This window comes from Pristis pectinata, chromosome 4 (assembly GCF_009764475.1).
Source record: "Pristis pectinata isolate sPriPec2 chromosome 4, sPriPec2.1.pri, whole genome shotgun sequence".
Classification (NCBI taxonomy): domain Eukaryota; kingdom Metazoa; phylum Chordata; class Chondrichthyes; order Rhinopristiformes; family Pristidae; genus Pristis; species Pristis pectinata.
The window spans coordinates 55858891-55879136 of record NC_067408.1 but is presented as its reverse complement, the minus strand read 5'-3'; the positions used below and the strand labels follow the sequence as shown (position 1 = coordinate 55879136).

The window sequence follows — 20246 nt, the reverse complement described above, 5'->3', positions numbered from 1 at the left end:
CATAGAGATGATGGGGTGTACAGGGCATAATGGTAAGTTAGGATATGTGTACAGATAGCAGAATAAAGAATCCCTATTGAAGGTTGAAAAGGGTTTTGCAACTATTTTGCTCTCAACTAGCTGGAATATGAAGAAGCTTAACCAGCAACTGGAGTCAGCCTGGGTATTCTTGGATACTCCACAGCAGCTCATAATTCAGAAGATCTCTGAACCTTACAGAGTGCAAAAAGAAATTATTTACTTTGAAGAACTGGCCCGGAGGCAGATAAGCCAGTGTTGAAGGTGTTAATCAAATTTAAAAGTAACCTGTGTGACATGATTAAATTGAGATTTAATCAGCAGTCAGCTGGCATTTTGTAAAACCAAATGCATGATTTTGAATTTGCATAAAGCAGAAACCAGATGATAATTAGTCAAAGCATGTCTAACTTTCAATCACCAGCTGATTACATTTCTGGATTAAATGAGAGGAAACTAAATCAAAATTTTCTTTCATGACTTAAGTTTCTTATACATAACCCAGTATGAAGACTGTATGAAGTCCTGAAGAAGGGTCCTGACCCGAGAACACTGACCACCTGTTTTCTCCACAGATACTTGCCTGACCTGCTGAGTTCCTCCAGAATCTTGTGTTTTTTCATCTAGATTCCAGCATCTGCAGTCCCTTTGTTTCCCTATAATGACTATGGCAACGGCACACAAGTCTCACCAACAACAATGTTGAAAGATATTGGATTACCTTCCAATAAACCTTAAATATTAACTGCCTCACCTCCACCACAGATGCAGCCTGGCATATTGACTCTTTCCAGCACTTGTTATGTTCATAGCAAATTATAAAAGGACAGGATTCTTGACTGACATTTTAAAAGATTAGCTCTTATTTCACTTGATGTTGCTGTCATTTGCAGGGCCATCTGTGGACAACACCAGAACAAGAATTACAGAAGCAGCAATAATCCTGCTCTCCTGAAAGTCAATGGAACCAAGGGGGTCTTTATATTCCAGTTGGTGATGTATAAATGGGAAGACACCATTGACACCAAATGAGGAAACGTTACCAGGAACTTGCAAGGCAACTCCAGGGTCAGGTTTTAAAACCTAGTCCAAAGTAATGGTCATCATTTTACAGTAGCTTGTGCAGTTGGATCCTTCCAGACACAACTTTTGCCTCACTTATTTATGCCTTTTAAACAAATGCACTTGATGGCTGCTCATCCATTCCCTCCACTGTTTGGAGTCTCAGAACTTAATGGAAAGGATTCCACTGTAACCAGTGTTTGCTTAGTTGGCACGCACTCTCACTTCTGAATCAGAAGACTAAAGATAAAAATCCATTCCTGTAAACTGACCACAATAATCAGGCTGGCACTCCCAACAGTGTACTGAGGCTGTAAGACACTGTTATAGAGCTGAATCATTCAACGAGATGTCAAACTGAAGAATGATATGCTCTTTTAAGTGACATAAAAAATCCCAGCAAATGAGTTCAAAAAGCTGGGAGTTCCCTTAATTTCCTTGTCAATATTGCTCTCTCACTCAACACTATTAGAAGAGATTATCCAATGATTATAACTTGTCTGATAGTGGGATATTGGGCAGATTGTGCAAATTTGCTTCCCTCTTCCATAACAATCAGAATATTTTGACAACAGGCTACAAAATCCTACTCAAAGGCATAATATTAATGAATGACTTCACTTTTCCTTTGCAGCACAACTGAAGTCAACTCTGCTGCACAAAGTTCATGAGACACAACAGTTTTATCTCGCCGTGGGGGACTTTTGTACAGACAATATAGGGGTAGTTTTTCATTTAGCATCTGAAAATGTTATATTACCATAGTAAATGGAATGGGGGGAGGGTGTGGGATGAACAGTTTCTGAGGGAACTGCATGACCTTGAAGCTGCTTTTGCTATAGAACTAGAAATGTCTGCTGCTGCCACTAATGTTGTTCACTTCTTTTTGTACTGGTGAACTATTGGACTGTGGCTGTCCTTTTCCCAACACTGACACGTGCATTAGCAGGGTGTTTTAGGAATGAGAGGATTAAATTAAGGTATGCAACAGGGAGTGGACATAAATTCATTTAGCTCACTTGAACCACAGATGCATGACCTCATCAATGACAAAGCACTCCCCTTGATCAGTGCCCTCATACTCTGTTTTAAACATCTGCCCTGTCCACTGTTAACAACATGTGGCTATAGTTTGTACACTGCAGCAGATCCCCAAGGCTCTTTTGATAGCAGATCTACAACTTCCATCACTCAGAAAAGCAAGGGAAGTGGGTGAATGGGGACACCACCATCTCCAACTCACACACCAGGTGACCTAGACACAGTGTTATTCCTTCATTATCACTAGGTCACCTTCACTTGAATCATTGGCAGTCCATGTGGCAAAAGATGTTCTTGTAATCCTGTTGAGTACCTTTTCTCTCGAGGAAATACGACTGATGTTTTACCACAGGGAGTGGGAATAGAGGCTCATGCTGATGGATTTCAATGAGAAAATAGGCTCAAGTGAAGCAAAGACACCAGCATTAATTGGTTGGGCTCAGTGGCCCTTTTCTGTGCCGTGGATCCTATGTAATCCAAAGTGGAAAAGTAGGCATGGTGTAGCAGAGTTTGTGACACCAGGATTTGAAATGGAAAGAGGTGATGCACACATCACCCAAACTGAGCGGAAGGTAACAGAAATTGAGAAAAGTCCACCAAGATCCAAAGTTGTTCAGAGTCAAAAATATGGTCCAACTGCTTTAATTTTGGATGTTGCGAAATCTCAGTCGATGAGCTGGCTCTCCCCTTACATGATTAAACCTAACTTTCTATCTTGGTTTTACATAAGGTCTATGGCACAGAAACAGGCTGGCCGGTCTATCCAGTCCATGCTGGTGTTTATAAGACCTTAAGACCGTAAGATATAGGAACAGATTAGGGCATTTGGCCATTGAGTCTGCTCTGCCATTCAATCATGGCTGATTTATTTTCTCAACTCTATTCTCCCCCCCCTTCTCCCTATAACCCTTAACCCCCTTACCCCTTACCTTTATGCTCCACTCAAACCTCTTCCCAGCTTTCCTCATTGAAATCTATCAGTGTGACCCTCTGTACCTTCTCCCTCATAACCTTGAACAGCTTCCCCTTAAATACTGTATATCTTCACTATATACTTCAACTAAAGTTGGTTACAACTCACACAGTCCCTTCACCTGTCATTAATATAGGTTGTAAATAGCTGAGAACCTTAGCACTGAAATCTGTGGCTTTCCACTTAGTACAGTTTGTCCTAAAAATGGCCCATTTATTTCTACTCTCAGTTTTCAATCAGTTAACCAATGCCCTGTCCATAGTAATATATATTCTCCATACCAGGAGCCCTTTCCGTGTGAGTAATTGGCTATGTGGCACCTTATCGAGTGCATCTCAGAAATCAAAATTCACTGCTAGTCACATCCACAAAGAACTCTACTAGATTGTCAAACACAATTTCACTTTCAAAAAAAGTTAACTCTAACTAATCATATTATGATTTTTAAGTGTCCTGTTACTACAATGGTGATAAGAATTTTCCCAGCAACTGATGCCAGACATTTCTCACATTCTCTCTCACAAGGCATTGAAACTGGAGGTCATCACCTGGCCCATGAGCCAGTTCAGCTATTCAATAAGATCATAGCTGTTCATTGGCTACAACTCCACTTTTCTGCCTTTATCCGGAAACTATGCCTCCTTGTTCTCAGTTCCCTTGGGAAATATCTTCAGAGCATCAATGCTGTCATGTCCTTTCAAAATCTTATGAGTTTCATTAAATTGCCTCTCAGTCTTCTAAACTTCAGACAGTTAAGGCCCAATCTACTCAGCCTTTCCACTTAAACCAACCCTTTCTTCCTGTGAATCACTCTCCTGAGCCCTCTTAGCACTGCCTCTAAAACAAGTATATCCCTTCTTAAATAAGGAAGGATATACTTTAGAATACTCAGTCTGTGCACTTTTAAAAAGTTTGTACTCTATTCCTCTTGCAATAAAGACAAACATTTGACTCACCAGTTACTTGTACCTACATGCTAACACTTTTTTGGTTTGATAACCAGATCTTTCTGAATACCAGCAGTCAACAGTCTCCCAAAATATACTAAGTAAGTAGGTGTTATACTTAAACGTGCAGTATAAATGCAGATTCAAGTCTCAACAGTGGTTGAAGGTGAAATCAAAATAAATGCCTCTAAATTAGTGGATCAAGATAACATTGTGCAACAGTAGCCTAGAGAAGTTTCCCCATATCCAGATGACACTAGATATATTAGACATATATGATATGGATGACATTAAGTGGGCTCTCAATTGCACCACACAACTTCAAGCTTGAATTTAAAAATTACTTTTGACCACATGCTTCCAAATAGCAAATAGCAAAACATCACCCATGTGTTCACTATTAACAGTAATGTCTAGGCTCAGATGGCTTTCCTTGGTGTGCCATGGCACTGCACAAATAATAAACACTTCTGAAGAGGTGCATTTGGTGACAACCCTGCTGAAAAGGCACTGTCCTTTGGTTGAATGTCACAAGAAATGCTTCACTGGGTTAAAAACAGATAATGATTGAAGCGATATAATTAGTGACACCTAGAACGTGTTGCTTTAGACCAATGCTTTTAGTTTGATCAAAAATAATCAAAGTTAAGAAATTATCTGAGTATCACATTGTAATCAGACACTGATGTAATAAATTGTAGATTTTTACCAGTTACTAACATAATAAATCTATCAAGTTTTGACCAAAACTGATAATCACATGCAAAAGGTGAGTGCACGTACAAAGGATAAGAGTTCATTTATAATTAACACCGTCCTCCATAGACTGAATGACTAACCTGTGAATGATGTGCTTGCTCTGCAGATAATCCAGTGCCAGTGCCAGCTCACAGATATAAAGTTTCACTGTTTCCTCCTTAAAGTGAACATTCTGTTGCAGGTGATAACGAAGGTCTCCACCGAGAAGGAGGTCCACCACCATGAACATATCTTCCTCATCTTGAAAGGAATACCTGAAAGGATGGGAATGAATTGAGATTAGTGATGTCTACAGTACAGCAAACAGAGGGTGGCTCAATGGAGACCTTTAAGATTATGAGATGGTCTTAGGGAGTAAATACTGAGAAAATGTTCCTATGTGTGTGTGGAAATATGAAAATTAGTGTTATAAATATAATCAGATAAAGCTAACAGACAATTTAGGCAAAATGTCTTTACCTAGAGAGTGGTAAGAAAATGGAATTCCAAAACCATAGATGTGTTTAATAGCACAAGTGCATTCAAAGGAACACAAGATCAATACATGAAGGAGAAAGGACTAGAAGATAATGTCAACAGAATTGGATAAGAGGTGCTCGTGCATAAACCAGTTGGAAGGAATGGCCTCATTCTCTGCCATACTGTAAATACCATGTGACACCCCATCAAAACAATAGCTAAAAGTCATCTTGAAAAGAATTTAACTGGAGTTACAACAATCAAACTAATGAGCCAATTAGATGACTTTGAAGTAGGCAAGATAATTTCACTTTGTTCAAGCTGAGCTTTGATCAACCCCGGTCCTCAGTCTGGTGCAGAGTTTAGATTCAAAAGTGATTAGCTGGTTGTCAAGCCTTTGGGGATATAATATAGAACTTATGTAATTATAAAAATAAACATTCATTCCCTCTACCACAGGCCCTTTGTGATCGTGCAATTTGTAAACATGGTGAAAAGCACTGCCAGAAAATGAACTCAATGAGTCTGCGGGATAACCTGTGTACTGGCACTTACATCACACTCCACCACTCTGTTTTTTCTCCTTATGTCATAATGACAGTAGAGCAGTCCCATCAGTCCCATTCCCCTCTCCTTATTTCCCCGTAGCTTTGCAGCTTATTGTCCCTCACACATGTCCACAAGGAAGAATAAGGGCTGAAGGTGCATGAAATACATCATTGAAGGTCCATGGCGGCCCTTTATCATCACTAAGTGTAGATCCTGGAACCCATTATTCAAACTTTGGAGGTGTACTTTCACCGGAAAGGACTGCAATAATTCATGAAGGAAGTTCACCATCATTTTCTCGTGAGCAATTGGGGATGGACAATAAATAGTGACCTTGCTGGCACTGTTCTCATTCCAAAAGTGAATAACTAAAAAATATCTGGGATCCACTATTAAGAAAGTGGCAACTTTACACTTAAAAAATAATAATATGATTAAGCAAAATCCATATGCCTTCATGAAAGGGAAAATATATTTGACATATTTGGTAGAGATCTGTGATGTAGCTGAAGAATGGAGAACCAGTCACTATAGGTGTTGCATATAAGTTTACCCCACAGGTACTCATTGTATTAGCCATAATATATTAGCATGGTAGAAGACTGCTTTAGGTGACACAAAGCAGAGAGTTGGAAATGGATGGGTCATTTCAAGTTTGGTAAACTGCAACCACTGGGGAGCCACAAGGATCAGTGCTGGATCCTCACTTATTTACAATCTAGATAAATGACAAGATGATGGGACCTGATATATTGTGCTGAAGATGGATGAAAATACAAAAGTTGGTGAGCAAGTAAGTTGTAGGGACAGAAAGGACTAGAAATGTTTATATTAACTTCTGAAGGCATTAAAAGAGCATTGCAGTCACCATAATGCTGGTTGTGAAAGATCACTATTCCAATGATGAGGTTCACAGAACAATGTTACTGGATTTCCCCATATATTGCCATGTTGAGATTGACATTGTTGGTTTCAGTGCACTAATCTCTCTCAACGTGTTGCACCTTCTCACAGATGCTGGTTGCCTGTGACATCTCAATAAAGACATGAGTGCCTGCACTTTGGGGAAGCCTGCAAAGTGTACACATGACTGCTCTGTGAGATGAAGAAACGACTTCTCTCCTTGAGTATGGAGTTCGGGAGAGCTTCCTAATGCATCAGGGAACTGAGATATGGCCATGATTAACACATGGACATTAACACATAAGAACATGGAGCAGACCACTTGGCCCTTCAAGCCTGCTCCATCATTTAACAAGATCATGGATGAACTGATTGTAACTTAAACTCCACATTCCCACATTCAACCCTCTTGCTTATCAAGTATTCATCTCCCTCTGCCTTAAAAATATTCAAAGAATCTGTCCTCATTGCCCTTTAAGGAGGGAAGTGCCAAAGACTCACCTCTCTCTGAGAAATAATGTGGCCTCATCTCTGTATCAGATGGATATTTCTTTACTTTTAAACAGCCATTCTTATTCGCAAATCCTCCCACAGGAACATTCTCTCCACCGCTCAAGGTCTTACATGCTTCAATTAAGTTCCCTCCCACTCTTCCAAACTCCACGAGTTCAAGCCTAGTCTGTCCAACCTTTTTTCATAAGACAACCTGCCCATTCCAGGTATCAGTCTAGTAAAAGTTCTCTGAACTGCTCCCAATGCAATTACATCCTTTCTTAACTAAGGAGACCATTACTATATATAGTCCTCCAGGCTCACCAATGCCCTATAAAACTGAAACATAACCTCCTAATTTTGTATTCAATTCTCGAAGCAAGAAACATTAGCTTGTCTTATTATTTGCTGGACCTACATGCTAGCTTCTGCAAATCATGTATCAGGATCTCTCTGCGTCTCAGAACTCTATAATTTCTCACCGTTTAACTAATGTGCTTTTTCTTGGTATTTTTCCTTCGTAAGTGGACATCTTCCCATTACAGCAGTAGGATTGATCCTGAGGTTAGGAAGTTGGGAGTGACCATGACTTTGATAAGACAAAGCAGTCCAGAAGCATATGCCTGTAAGCTTCAGAAGGTCCCAGGTCTTAGTAAGGACAAAGAATTCAGGTTAAGTGTTGGCCCCTTTAAATAGCATAAGCAGGAGAAGGGGATTGGTAAATTCTGTTCTGTGAGTAAATACAAAATATAAAGAGAGGCAAGAGTGGACATCAGACCGCTGGAAAATGACGCTGGAGAGGTAATAATGCAGAACAAAGAAATGGCGGATGGACTGAATAAGTATAAGACACCAGCAACATGTCAGAAATTCGAGAGAGTCAGGGGTAGAAGTGGGTGTAGTGGCTATTATGAAGGAGAAGGTGCTTGGGAAGCTGAAAGGTCTGAAGGTGTATAAGTCACCTAGACTGGATGGACAACACCCCAGGGTTCTGAAAGAGGTAGCTAAAGAGATTGTAGAGGCGTTAGCAGCAATCTTTCAAGAATCACTAGATTCAGGAATGGTTCTGGAGGGCTGGAAAATCGCAAATGTCAGTCCACTCTTTCAGAAGGGAGGGAGGCAAGGGAAAGGGTATTATAGACCGGTGAGCCTGACTTCAGTGGTTAGTAAGATGTTGGAGTCCATTGTTAAGGATGATGGTTCGGGGAACTTGGAAGCACATGATAAAATAGACTAAAGTCAGCATGGTTTCCTCAAGAGGAGATCTTGTTGGAATTCTTTGAGGAAGTAACAGGCACGATAGACAAAGGAAAGTCAGTGAATGTTGTTTACTTGGATTTTCAGAAGGCCTTTGACAAGGTGATGCGCATGAGGCTGCTAAACAAGATAGGAGCCCATGGTATTACAGGAAAGGTACTGGCATGGATAGAAGATTGGCTGACTGGCAGAAGGCAAAGAGTGGGAATAAAGGGGGCCTTTTCTGGTTGGCTGCCGGTGACTAGTGGTGTTTCGCAGGAGTTGGTGTTTTGGTCCGCTACTTTTCACGTTACATATTAATGATCTGAATGATGGAATTGATGGCTTTGTGACCAAGTTTGCAGATGATACAAAACTAGGTGGAGAGGCAGGTAGTATTGAAGCAGGGAGTCTGCAGAAGGACTTGGACAGGTTGGGAGAATGGGCAAAGAAGTGGCAGACAGAATACAGCATAGGGATGTGTACGGTCATGCACTTTGGTAGGAGGAATAGAGGCGTAGACTATTTTCTAAATGGGGAGCCAAATCAGAAATCGAAGGTGCAAAGGGACTTGGGAGTCCTCATGCAGGATTCCCTAAAGGTTAACTTGCAGGTTGAGTCAGTAATAAGGAAGGAAAATGCAATGCTTGCATTCATTGTGAGAGGACTAGAATATAAAAGCAAGGATATAATTCTGAAGCATTGGTCAGACCGCATTTGGAGTACTGTGAGCAGTTTTGGGTCCCGTATCTAAGGAAGGATGTGCTGGCATTGGAGAGGGTCCAGAGGAGGTTTACAAGAAAGATCCCAGGAATGAAAGGGTTAATGTATGAGGAGCATTTGATGGCTCTGGGCCTGTACTCGCTGGAGTTTAGAAGGATGAGGGGGGAATCTCATTGAAACCTACCAAATATTGAAATGCCTGGATAGAGTGGATGTGGAGAGGATGTTTCCAGTAATGGAAGAGTCTAGAACCAGAGGACACAGCCTCAGAATAGAAGGATGTCCCTTTAGAACAGAGATAAGGAGAAATTTCTTTAGCCAGAGGGTGGTGAATCTGTGGAATTCATTGCCAAAGACGGCTGTGGAGGCCAAGTCATTGGGTATATTTAAAGCAGAGGTTGATAGGTTCTTGATTAGTAAGGGTGTCAAAGGGTATGGGGAGAAGGCAGGAAAATGGGGTTGAGAGGGAAATATAAATCAGCCATGATCGAATGGTGGAGCAGACTTGATGGGCAGAATGGCCTAATTCTGCTCCTATGTCTTATGGTTTTATGGTCTTATAATTTTTCAGACAGGTGTAAAACTAATGTTGATGATGTCACTTGGAGACTTTTATCCCAAGAGAAGGCACTGTAACAATGAAAATGACAGGAATGCAATTTCACCCAAGTGCTACGACAGCTGAAAATATGTGCAAGGTTATCCTATTTAAATTAAGACAGTTATTCTTTCTGGAGTTGTGCAAATGAATTATCCAAGCAAGTGTGAAGTTTTGCATTTTGGGAGGTCAAATATAAGTGATCGGGGTTTGATTCCGGCGCTGTCTGTAAGGAGTTTGTACGTTCTCCCGTGTCTGCATGGGTTTCCTCCGGGTGCTCTGGTTTCCTCCCACATTGCAAAGACGTATGGGTAGGTTAATTTGGGTTTAAAAAAAATGGGCAGCGCGGACTCATTGGGCCAGAAGGGCCTGTTACCACGCTGTAAATAAAATTTAACAAAAATTTAAAATAAGTCAGAATCAGAATCAGGTTTATTATCACTGATGTATACGTCGTGAAATGTGTTGTTTTGCGGCAGCAGTACAGTCCAAAGACATGAAGTTACTATAAATTACAAAATAAATAAATAGTGCAAAAAAAAGGAATAATGAAGGGGAAAGTATACAGTTAATGGCAGAACTCCTACAAGCATTGATGTGCAGAGGGATCTTGGGGTCCAAGTCCATACCTCCCTGAAAGTGGCCATGCAAGTAGACAGGGTGGTAAAGAAGGCATGCTTGCCTTCATTGGTCAGTACATTGAGTATAAGAGTAAGGAAGTCATATTGCAGCTACATAAAACTTTGGTTAGGCTGCACTTGGAGTATTGTTTGCAATTCTGGTCGCCCCATTACAGGAAAGATTTGGAGGCTTTGAAAAGGTAACATAAGAGGTTTACCAGAATGTGGCCTGGATTAGAGGGTATGAGCTAAAAGAAGAGGTTGGACAAACTTGGGTTGTTTTCTCTGGAGCATCGGCAGCTGAGGGGGAACCAGATAGAAGTTTATAAAATTATGAGAGGCATAGATAGGATAATTAGTCATAATCTTCTCCCCAGGGTAGCAATGTCAAATACTAAAGGACATGCATTTAAGATGAGAGGGGGAAAGTTCAAAAGAGACGTGCAGGGCAAGTTTTTTTTACACAGAGAGCGGTAGGTGCCTGGAACTGGCTGGCAGGGGTGGTGGTGGAGAAAGATATGATAATGGCGTTTAAGATTGACATATGAATATGCAGGGAATGGAGGGATATGGATCATGGGCAGGCAGAAAAGGTTTAGTTTAATTTGACATTGTGTTCGGCACAGACATTGTGGGCTGAAGGGTCTGTTCCTGTGCTGTACAGTTCTATGTTCTATGCATTCTAGAGCCAGAGTCTGTAAAGATATATAAACAGGTTCAGTGAGTGTGAATAACTATGGCAAATAAAGCATAACATGGAAAAATATGAAGCAGAACAGAGAAGCAGAATATGGTGTAAACAGATAGGTTGCTGAATACTAGTGTTCAGAAAGATCTTGGTGTTCTCATACAAGAAACACAGAGGGTCTATCAACAGGCACATTGCAAAACCTTGAATAAAACATAAATGTTATCTCACAGTAAGTGTGCATTTTATACGGGTATCTGCTTGGTTAGTGATGTGTTGGTAAGTGCTTCGATTTGGATATCAAACAACACAATTGGGCTGAAATGCAAGTCCTACATGGTTGAATAGCCCTCCAATACCCTCCATTTCTCACTTGTGAAGAACAGTTACTTAGGCCAGACACTAGCAACAGTCGCCAATGTCCTTGGACCTGCCCCCACCATAACCCAGTACTGTTGTATGAGGCAAGGATAGGAAAAATACCTTCTATTGTAGTAAACACAACAATCATTAGGAAATAAAATACCTCTGCGTGATACTTGATACTTGAATCAACACAAGTCTAAGTCTTTTCTTTTAAAATAATCCACACTGATGCGGTTGGCTGGAGTCGATTCTAAATTTTTCTTCGGCTTGGTCTCTTTAAGTGCAATATATACAAAGGAGCCACCTCCACACTGAACTGAGTCAAGCTGCTCATCACCCAGTGTTATATGTTATAGTATATAATTTGCAATCCACCATGAACCTTCATTTTACTACCTTTTGCACACTTGAGAAAACAAGGGTGAATTCTGGTACAATTGACATTAAGAATACCAAGTCATTAACCTTCCACTTACATTGGACAGGATGTCTTTTCAAAACAACTGATAATGTGTTTCAGTCCGTGGACTTTTTTTTTGGTTGATAGATGACTGAACTAAAAGTATTCCAATGCAAAAATAAAAGAAACGGGATCATTAAAATTGTATTGTGGAGTGAGTCAGCAGAAATCAAGAAACACACACACACACACACACACACACACACAGAACACACACACACACAGAACACACACACACACAAATAAACACACACACACAAACATGCACTACCTTCACTCAGGACTTGCTTTGGAAGTGCAGTATTAAGCAGACAAGGACATGAAATGAGCACAGATAATCTGGATTCTTGTGGCTGCTCCTTTTACATGCCAATCTCATGGAGCATGCCTTTCACTAACTGCTTCGATTTTTAGTTTCCCAAGGGAATGCCAAATAAAATTCTTCTCCTATCTCCAGAAGATACTTGGGCAGAACGTTCTTATACTTACATTTAATGTTATCTCACTAGTTAGTTTCCATTGGTGACACTGCCACAGACACAACAGCGATAATGTTCCTCATCCCAGTTGACAGTGGTCCCTAGATTATTTAATTCTATTCCAGGTCTTATCCAGCTCTTTCTGAATGAGTTAATTATCACGGTATCATCTGGTATTACTAGCAATTTGTTCCACATAGTTTCCAATCTGTAGAGAAAAATATGTTCCCCTCAAACCTCATTTGAGACTGGTTAATTTTGCATTAAAATGAGAAAATAAATATTGAAATGTACTGAAAATGTTAGCAATTTAAATGAAATATGTATTAGATGAAAAAAGGCAATCTGAACAGCATTCACCATGATCTTAAATTATTGCAGAGGGCATATTTACTCAAGAAAACTGTACCTTACTGTAATTTCATTAATTATCTTAACTGCAGAGACTGGCAATCAAATGCATGAGCTTGTCACCACACCACTGATGCAGATATAGCTGCAAAGTGGATGACAAGAACTTTTGGAAGTATACAAGGTAGGCATTAGAGATACTGTGCATTAAGGGCAGTCTGGAGAAAATATAAATGTGAGTAAGGAATTGCATATATAAACAAATACTTTGTGTCTATCTCGATTGTAGAAGACACAAGAAACATACCAGAAATGATGGGAATTAAGAAGAGTAAATTTAAAGTAATTAATATTAATGAAGAAATAATGGGATGAAATGATGCCAAATCCCCTGCACCTGATGTTCTGCACCATTAGGTTTTAAAAGAGGTGACTGTGTAAATATGCAAGTATTGTTTTTGATCTTCCAGAATTTCCGTGTGGATTAGAAATAACAAATGTAAAAGCAACAGTCAAGTGGGAAAAGGAAGGGCAGAGAACTGTAAGTTAGTTAGCTTGACTCCTTTCATAGGGAAAATGTAAAAATGCATTATTAAAGATGTGATAAGCAGTCACATGAAGAATCATAATATGATTTGGTAGAGTCATCACTACTTTATGAAAAGGAATCCTGTTTGACAAATCTTTTAAAGTGTTGGGGTTGTAACTGGCACATCATCCATCACAAGATCTGTATGTCAATGGAGGAGTTCCTCAGGGCAATGTCTATAGCCCAACCATCTTTGCTTGCTTGTTCAATGACATTCCCTTCAGCACAAGGTTAGAAACTGATGATTGCACAATGTTTAATTGTATTCACAGCTGTCCAGCTCCTGACTCTGTGATAGAGGGAACATGGACATTGCCCTGAGGACCGCTTGCCTGCATGCAGCAAGAATAGACAACGTTCAGGCATGTGATGATGAGTGACAGGAAACACTCGCAACATAAGTGCTAGACAATGACCATCTCCAATAGGGAAACACCCATTACATTCAATGGCCTTACCATTGCCGAGACTCTAACTATCAACATCCTGGGGGGTCACTATTGACCAACTGTATTCACATTAAAACAAGAGCAGCATATCCAGCCTCTGACCTTGTAGTTACAATTTGTATGTGCCCATAGGTGACTCCCTGGAGTTTTTGTACTTTCTGCAAGGCACAACTTTGGGATGCTATGGAACACTCTGCACTTGCCTGCATGAGTGTAGCTCCAGTAATGGCTGAAGAAGCCCAATACCATTGAAGATAAAACAGCTCGCTTGACTGAAGTGACCACTGAGCCTGACTATTGCTGGGAGACATTGTGCAGCTTGGGGAGGGCTCACAGCATCCACAGCAGCACCAGCAGGGGAACAAGGTAGCCCTCTGGAAAATCCCTGTGGAAGAGGTGGGTGGACACCTGCAAGGAGGTCCAGTAGGCTGGGAATTCAGGAATCACTCACACCTGAGGCCAGTGGCAGCAGACAGGAGTGGTGCCACCCCAACACCCATGCGCACAAACCCATTTTCCATAGATACTACCTGATCAACTCAGTACTTCCATCATTTTCTCTTTTTATTTTACATTGTACAGTTAATGATCCAGTTGCCTACGTTCAATCCCAACCTCTGGTGCTGCCTGTGCGGAATTTGTACATTCTTAGGTTAACTGGCCACTGTAAATGGCCCCTAGTGTGTAGGTGAGCAGTAGAACCTGGGTGTAATTGATAGAAATGTTGGGAGAATAAAAGGAAATTGTTGTAAATAGGTGCTTGATAGTCAGCACAAACACAGTGGGCCAAAGGGCCTGTTTCTGCACTATATGACTCTAAGTTGCACAGAAACTGGGCCTACCCTAGAACTTAGAACTAGACTTTGTGATCACAGCCTGCGTTGTTAATTGCACATGTAATTCAGCTTCACAGAAAAGTCCCCAGTTGGATGTTGCTTGTAGACTGATGTCACCTGTACACGCTATAATTATTTCATGTGCATCAGGCAGATAGAAACAGGCAATCAAAAGTCACAACATGAACAATGTATGCTATAAAATTGCAATCACATTTCTCAATCATCTAATTGCATTAGTTGTAAAGAAAATGTACTACCTAATTAGATTTCTAGACCATCACCTTTATACTGAACCTTAGAACCACAGTATGAACTGTTCTGTGAGTCACCATTTTATAAACAATGACTGAAAGAAAAAGTAGTTTTATTTTCATTACAATCGATTTGATGACGTTGGTAATGCTTTATAATTTCCATTTAAAAATCCACAAAGGAAATCACACAGGAAATCAAGCACCTGCTGGATTCCTAGTCCCCAAGGTAGGCACGTTGTGGACAAGTCCCTGGTTGCAGTGAACTCATGCAGTAAACAACAAACATAAGCATTAAGAGTTACAATCTGGCACCATATTGCCATAAAAAATCCTGTTGGGACATTCTTTGAGTTCACTGATGTCTCTTCATTATTTTTAAAAGGATCACGTTCATCAAACCAATGGAGTCTTTTTGTAGTAAGATGTTATTAAATGTTGTAAAGTATTCCCAAGCATCATTTCACCTCTCACACTCACACTTTAAAGGCACTGGTATGGGGTCTGGGGAGAGTAATTTATTGATTGTACAACCACAAAGATCAGTAGAAGCAAAGAGCATAAAAGAAGCATATCTATACATACAGCAGCTACACACTTTTGATATGGAAGCAGTCACTGCTGCAATGATGGAAGTTATCATTTAATAAAAGCACAGGCAGTTCCCAGGTTATGGCAGGGTTCCATTCCTGAAAAGTGTTTGCAAGCCAAATGGATCCTAAGTCAGAAATAAACAGCGACAGCTGTGATGGGAAGTGAGCAGGCACAGGAAGAGAGGCTCAGCTCGACACAGCCCCTGATTGTTTTGGCTCGGAGGGGGAGAGATGGCACACAGAATTGCCCTGTTCTGACCCAACAAAAGATGCCTGCAATCCTGCAGCAGCCGGCAAATCCATCCTCATCCATCCCACCGATCTTCCAAAGGGGAGATGGATATAGAAAGTGGTAGAGAGAGAAAGGAAGAGAGTTAGAGAGAGAGAGGGAGGGGGAAAGGGAGAGCAATAGATAGAAAAAGGGGGGAAAGACAAGGAGAGTGTGTGAGAGGAAAGGAAGGGTAACAAATGGAGAGATAGAGGGGAGAATGAGAGTGAGGGAAAGAGAGCTACAAGGGGTGGATTGTGAGGTAAAGAAACAGAGAGAGTAAAGGAATGGTTTGATCTTGTTTTTAATCTTTCTCCCTCTCACTCTCTCTCCTCATGTCCCGCTCCCCTCACTCTGTTCCCTTCCACTTTCTCTCCATTCATTTCTCCCCCTATTCCTTCTCTTCACTTACTCTCTCATCCCTCTCTCTAGCCCTGTTTCCCTTCCCTTCTCTCAGTCCGTTCCCCATCTCTCTTTTGCTCGCTCCTCCCTCTACTCTCTCTCCCTCACTGTAGATTATCACCTTCAGCAAGATCAGATCCAAGTTTAAATCATGGGATCATTACAGCACCCAGCTTGATGACACAATGCTACCTCCTGGAATAGCAATCCATTCAGCTCACTTCCTTGCTCTTTCCCTGTCATCTGCTAAATGAGTTTATTCTCTGCACCTCAATTTTGCTACTCAGGTTTTTATGTGAGACTTTGTTGAAAGCCTTCTGAAAATCCAAATCACTTCTATATACAGTCCCATTATCAATCTTTACTGCTAACTCATAAAAAAATTGGCTTAGTAAGTCCAACGTGATTTGCCTTTAACGATTTTCCTTTCATAAATATATGTTGGCTCTCCTTTATTAACACAAATTCTTCAACTGCCTGTTAATTTTTTCCCAGATCATTGTTTTTAGAAGCTCCCCACATCACCAAGGTTAAGCTGACCAGTCAGGTATTTGCAGGGCATGTTCGCAATCACTTATTGAACAAGGCTGTCATATTTGCAACCTCCAGTTGTCTGGCGCCTTGCCTGTATCCAGGGAGGATCATGGCAACTGGGGGATTTAAATTCAAATAAAGTCTGGAACTGAAAAAAATAGCAGGCATCAATAGCAGTAATCTTGCAACTAGTGGACTGTTCAAATAATGCCCTTCAACAAAGGCATCCTTGCCTGGGCTGGTCAACAGTGTCTCTGTTCAGGGGAAATTAAAGGTGGAGTTCAATGCTGCCATTGTCACTGATGCTCACATCCCACGAGTGAATGACAAAACCTCCATCCCCACTTCTCAATCCAGATTTGTCTCTCCACAGCACAAAACTGTACCGTCAAACAGCAATGAAAGGCTGTGGTAAATACAAAAAAGTAAGTCATACTAAAGATGAAGTTTAATTTCTTGAGCTGAAGCATTATATGGGCAGATGAAACCTAAAACAGTGTGTTTTTATTTTAATGGCATAATAATTCAGCTTGTGCAGTTTTCTTTATAATATCATCAGTCATCTTTTGCCAAATGATGAATTAGCTTTTACAAATCCTCTGGTGCTATAAATCCGTACTTCAAAGATTGCAGTATCCTCACTCGATTGGCTTGTTCTTAATTACAAAGAACTGGAGTGCCACATTCTAAGTAACTCAAATTCATGACAAGCAGAATAGAGTATGATCACACAAGACAACTTGATTGTTGGTTTGTCAAAAATGCTGGAAGCAGATTGACTGCCCATTAAGAGTAATTACCAAGACACCAGATTATTTTTCATTCACACTTGCATGCAGTTAGATTGAAAGATACACTGAGATTTGAGTAAGAGAAACTGGAGAGATGTAACACGAGGAAGAGAGAAAAAGAAACAATATGAGTTGCTATTCAAGAGAACAACATAAGCTAGTTTGGAGCAAATTAAGGAACTAAAAAAAGAGGTAAAATAGCAAGATTTCTATAATAGGTAAATAGGCCTAGTGCACAATCCTTAGGGTCAATAAAGTAATGTGTGAAGAAGCAGCTGGTTAACCACAGTTATGTCTTAATGCTCTCATGAGATGTGAATGTCATTGGCAAGGCCCAGCATTTATTATCCACCCATAATTATCATTGAGAAGATGAGCAACTCCAGGTCATGGCAAAGATACAACTAGTTTGGGAGACCCAGCACTGATGAAACAATTTGGTGATATACCTTCAAGAAGTTAATGAATGACTTGATGCTGGATGTTGCTGGCTTTGGAGATATTGTCAAAGAATTATTGGTGAGTTCATTTTGTAGATGGGAAGCTCTGTGGGGATGATGTGCCAATGGATGGAGTGCAATCATGCAAGTTGCCTGTCCTGGATGTTGTTGAGTGTAGCTGGAACATCATTTATTTAGTCAATTGGAAAATATCCCATCACACTTGTTGGCCTGACTTGTGCCTTGCAGGTGGCAGAAAGGTTTTGGAGAATTAAGAAGCCAACCATGTTGTGAAATACCTAATCTGTGGTTGGCCTGTAGCTATCAGATTGCTGTGGTAGGTTCAGTTAAGTTTGTAGGCAATGGCAACAACATTCAATCACCCCTCACCCCATTCTACCAATATCCTCCTCCTGAAGAGGAGGTGGTTTGACACGTTCATTTCAGAGATAGTCAGTGCTTGACTCTTGTGTGGCACAAATACTGTTTGCTACATCAGACTATGCCTTAATATAATGGAGGTCCTGCTGCATACAGGCATCATCTGTTTCATGACCTGAGGAGTTGTGAATTGAACTGAATAATGTACAACCTCAGCCAACTACTCCACCTTCCCCTACAGGGGAGGGAAGGACATTGATGAAACAACTGAAGTTGGGGCTGGGCCTACAGCACTGCCTTGGAAAATTGGCAAAACAATAATTAAGGGCTGCGATAATTGGCCTTTAATAATAACAATCATCTTCATTCACATGAGGATGGCTTCAGTCAGTGGGAAGTGTTCCCTCAATTCTTACTGACTTCAACTTTACTAATCTCTAATGCCAAATGCTGCCATGATAGTAAAGGCAGTGACTCTCACCTCCCTTCTGGAATCCAATTATTTCATACACGCTCAGACTAAGACTGTAAAGAGGTTTGGGGCAGTGCAGCCCGGGCAGAAACCAAACTGAACACCAGTGAAGTTAGTGGTCTGTATGTACCACTTCACAGTATTCTTGATTTATTCATCTTCCGTAACTTTGCTGGTGACTGACAATAGGCTGAAGGGGTGATAATCAGACAAAATGGGATTGTCCTTTCTTATGGTATTGGTATTGGTTTATTATTGTCACTTATACCAATGTACAGTGAAGAACTTGTCTTGCATACTGATCGAACAGGTCAATTCATTATAGTGCAGTTACATTGAGTTAGTACGGAGTGCATTGAGGTAGTACAGGTAAAAACAATAACAGTACAGAGTTAAGTGTCACAGCTACAGAGAAAGTGCAGTGCAGGTAGACAATAAGGTGCAAGGTCACAAGGTAGATCATGAAGTCAGAGTCCATCTCATCGTATTATAAGGGAACCATTCAATAGTCTTATCACAGTGGGATAGAAGCTGTTCCTAAGCCTGGTGGTATGTGTATCTTCTACCTGATGGAAGAGGAGAGAAGAGAGAATGACCCAGGTGGGTGGGGTCTTTGATTATGCTGTCTGCTTTGCCAAGGCAGCGAGAGGTAAAGACAGAGTCCAAGGAGGGGACGCTGGTTTCTGTGATGCATTGGGCTGTGTCCACAACTCTCTGCAGTTTCTTGCGGTCCTGAGCAGAGCAGTTGCCGTACCAAGCCGTGATGCATCCAGATAGGATGCTTTCTATGGTGCATCGATAAAAGTTGGTGAGTGTCAAAGGGGACATGCTGAATTTCTTTAACCTCCTGAGGAAGTTGAGGCGCTGGTGAGCTTTCTTGGCTGTGGCATCTACGTGATTTGACCAGGACAGGCTGTTGGTGATGTTCACTGCCAGGAACCTGAAGCTCTCAAACCTCTTACCTTAGCACCATTGATGTAGGCAGGTGCATGTACACCGCCCCCTTTCCTGAAGTCAATGACCAGCTCTTTAGTTTTGTTGACATTGAGGGAAAGGTTGTTGTCATGACACCATTCCACTAAGCTCTCTATCTCCTTCCTGTACTCTGACTCATCGCTGTTTGAGATACGGCCTACTACGGTGGTATCATCTGCAAACTTGTAAATGGAGTTAGAGCAGAATCTGGCCACACAGTCATGAGTGTATAGGGAGTAGAGTAGCGGGCTGAGGACACAGCCTTGTGGGGCACTAGTGTTGAGAATAATCGTGCCGGAGGTATTGCTGCCTATCCTCACTGATTGCAGTCTGTTTGTTAGAAAGTCAAGGATCCAGTTACATAGGGAGGTGTTGAGTCCTAGGTCTCGGAGTCTGGTGACAAGTTGGCTTAGAATTATAGTATTGAAGGCAGAGCTGTAGTCAATAAACAATAGTCTAACATAGGTGTCTTTACTGTCCAGATGCTCCAGAGCTGAGTGTAGGGCCAGGGAGATGGTGTCCACTGTAGACCTGTCAG

General features: G+C 41.0%; 1 protein-coding gene across 2 annotated transcripts in view; it reads right to left on the bottom strand.

Annotated features, from left to right (window-relative positions):
• LOC127569449 (serine/threonine-protein kinase 32A-like) overlaps nt 1-20246 on the bottom strand; it is a 214799-nt gene that overhangs the window by 93219 nt on the left and 101334 nt on the right. For both annotated transcript variants that reach the window (XM_052014099.1, XM_052014100.1), the window contains exon 4: nt 4881-5054. In XM_052014099.1, coding sequence (XP_051870059.1) covers nt 4881-5054 — 174 coding nt within the window. The remainder of the gene's footprint in view (nt 1-4880; nt 5055-20246) is intronic.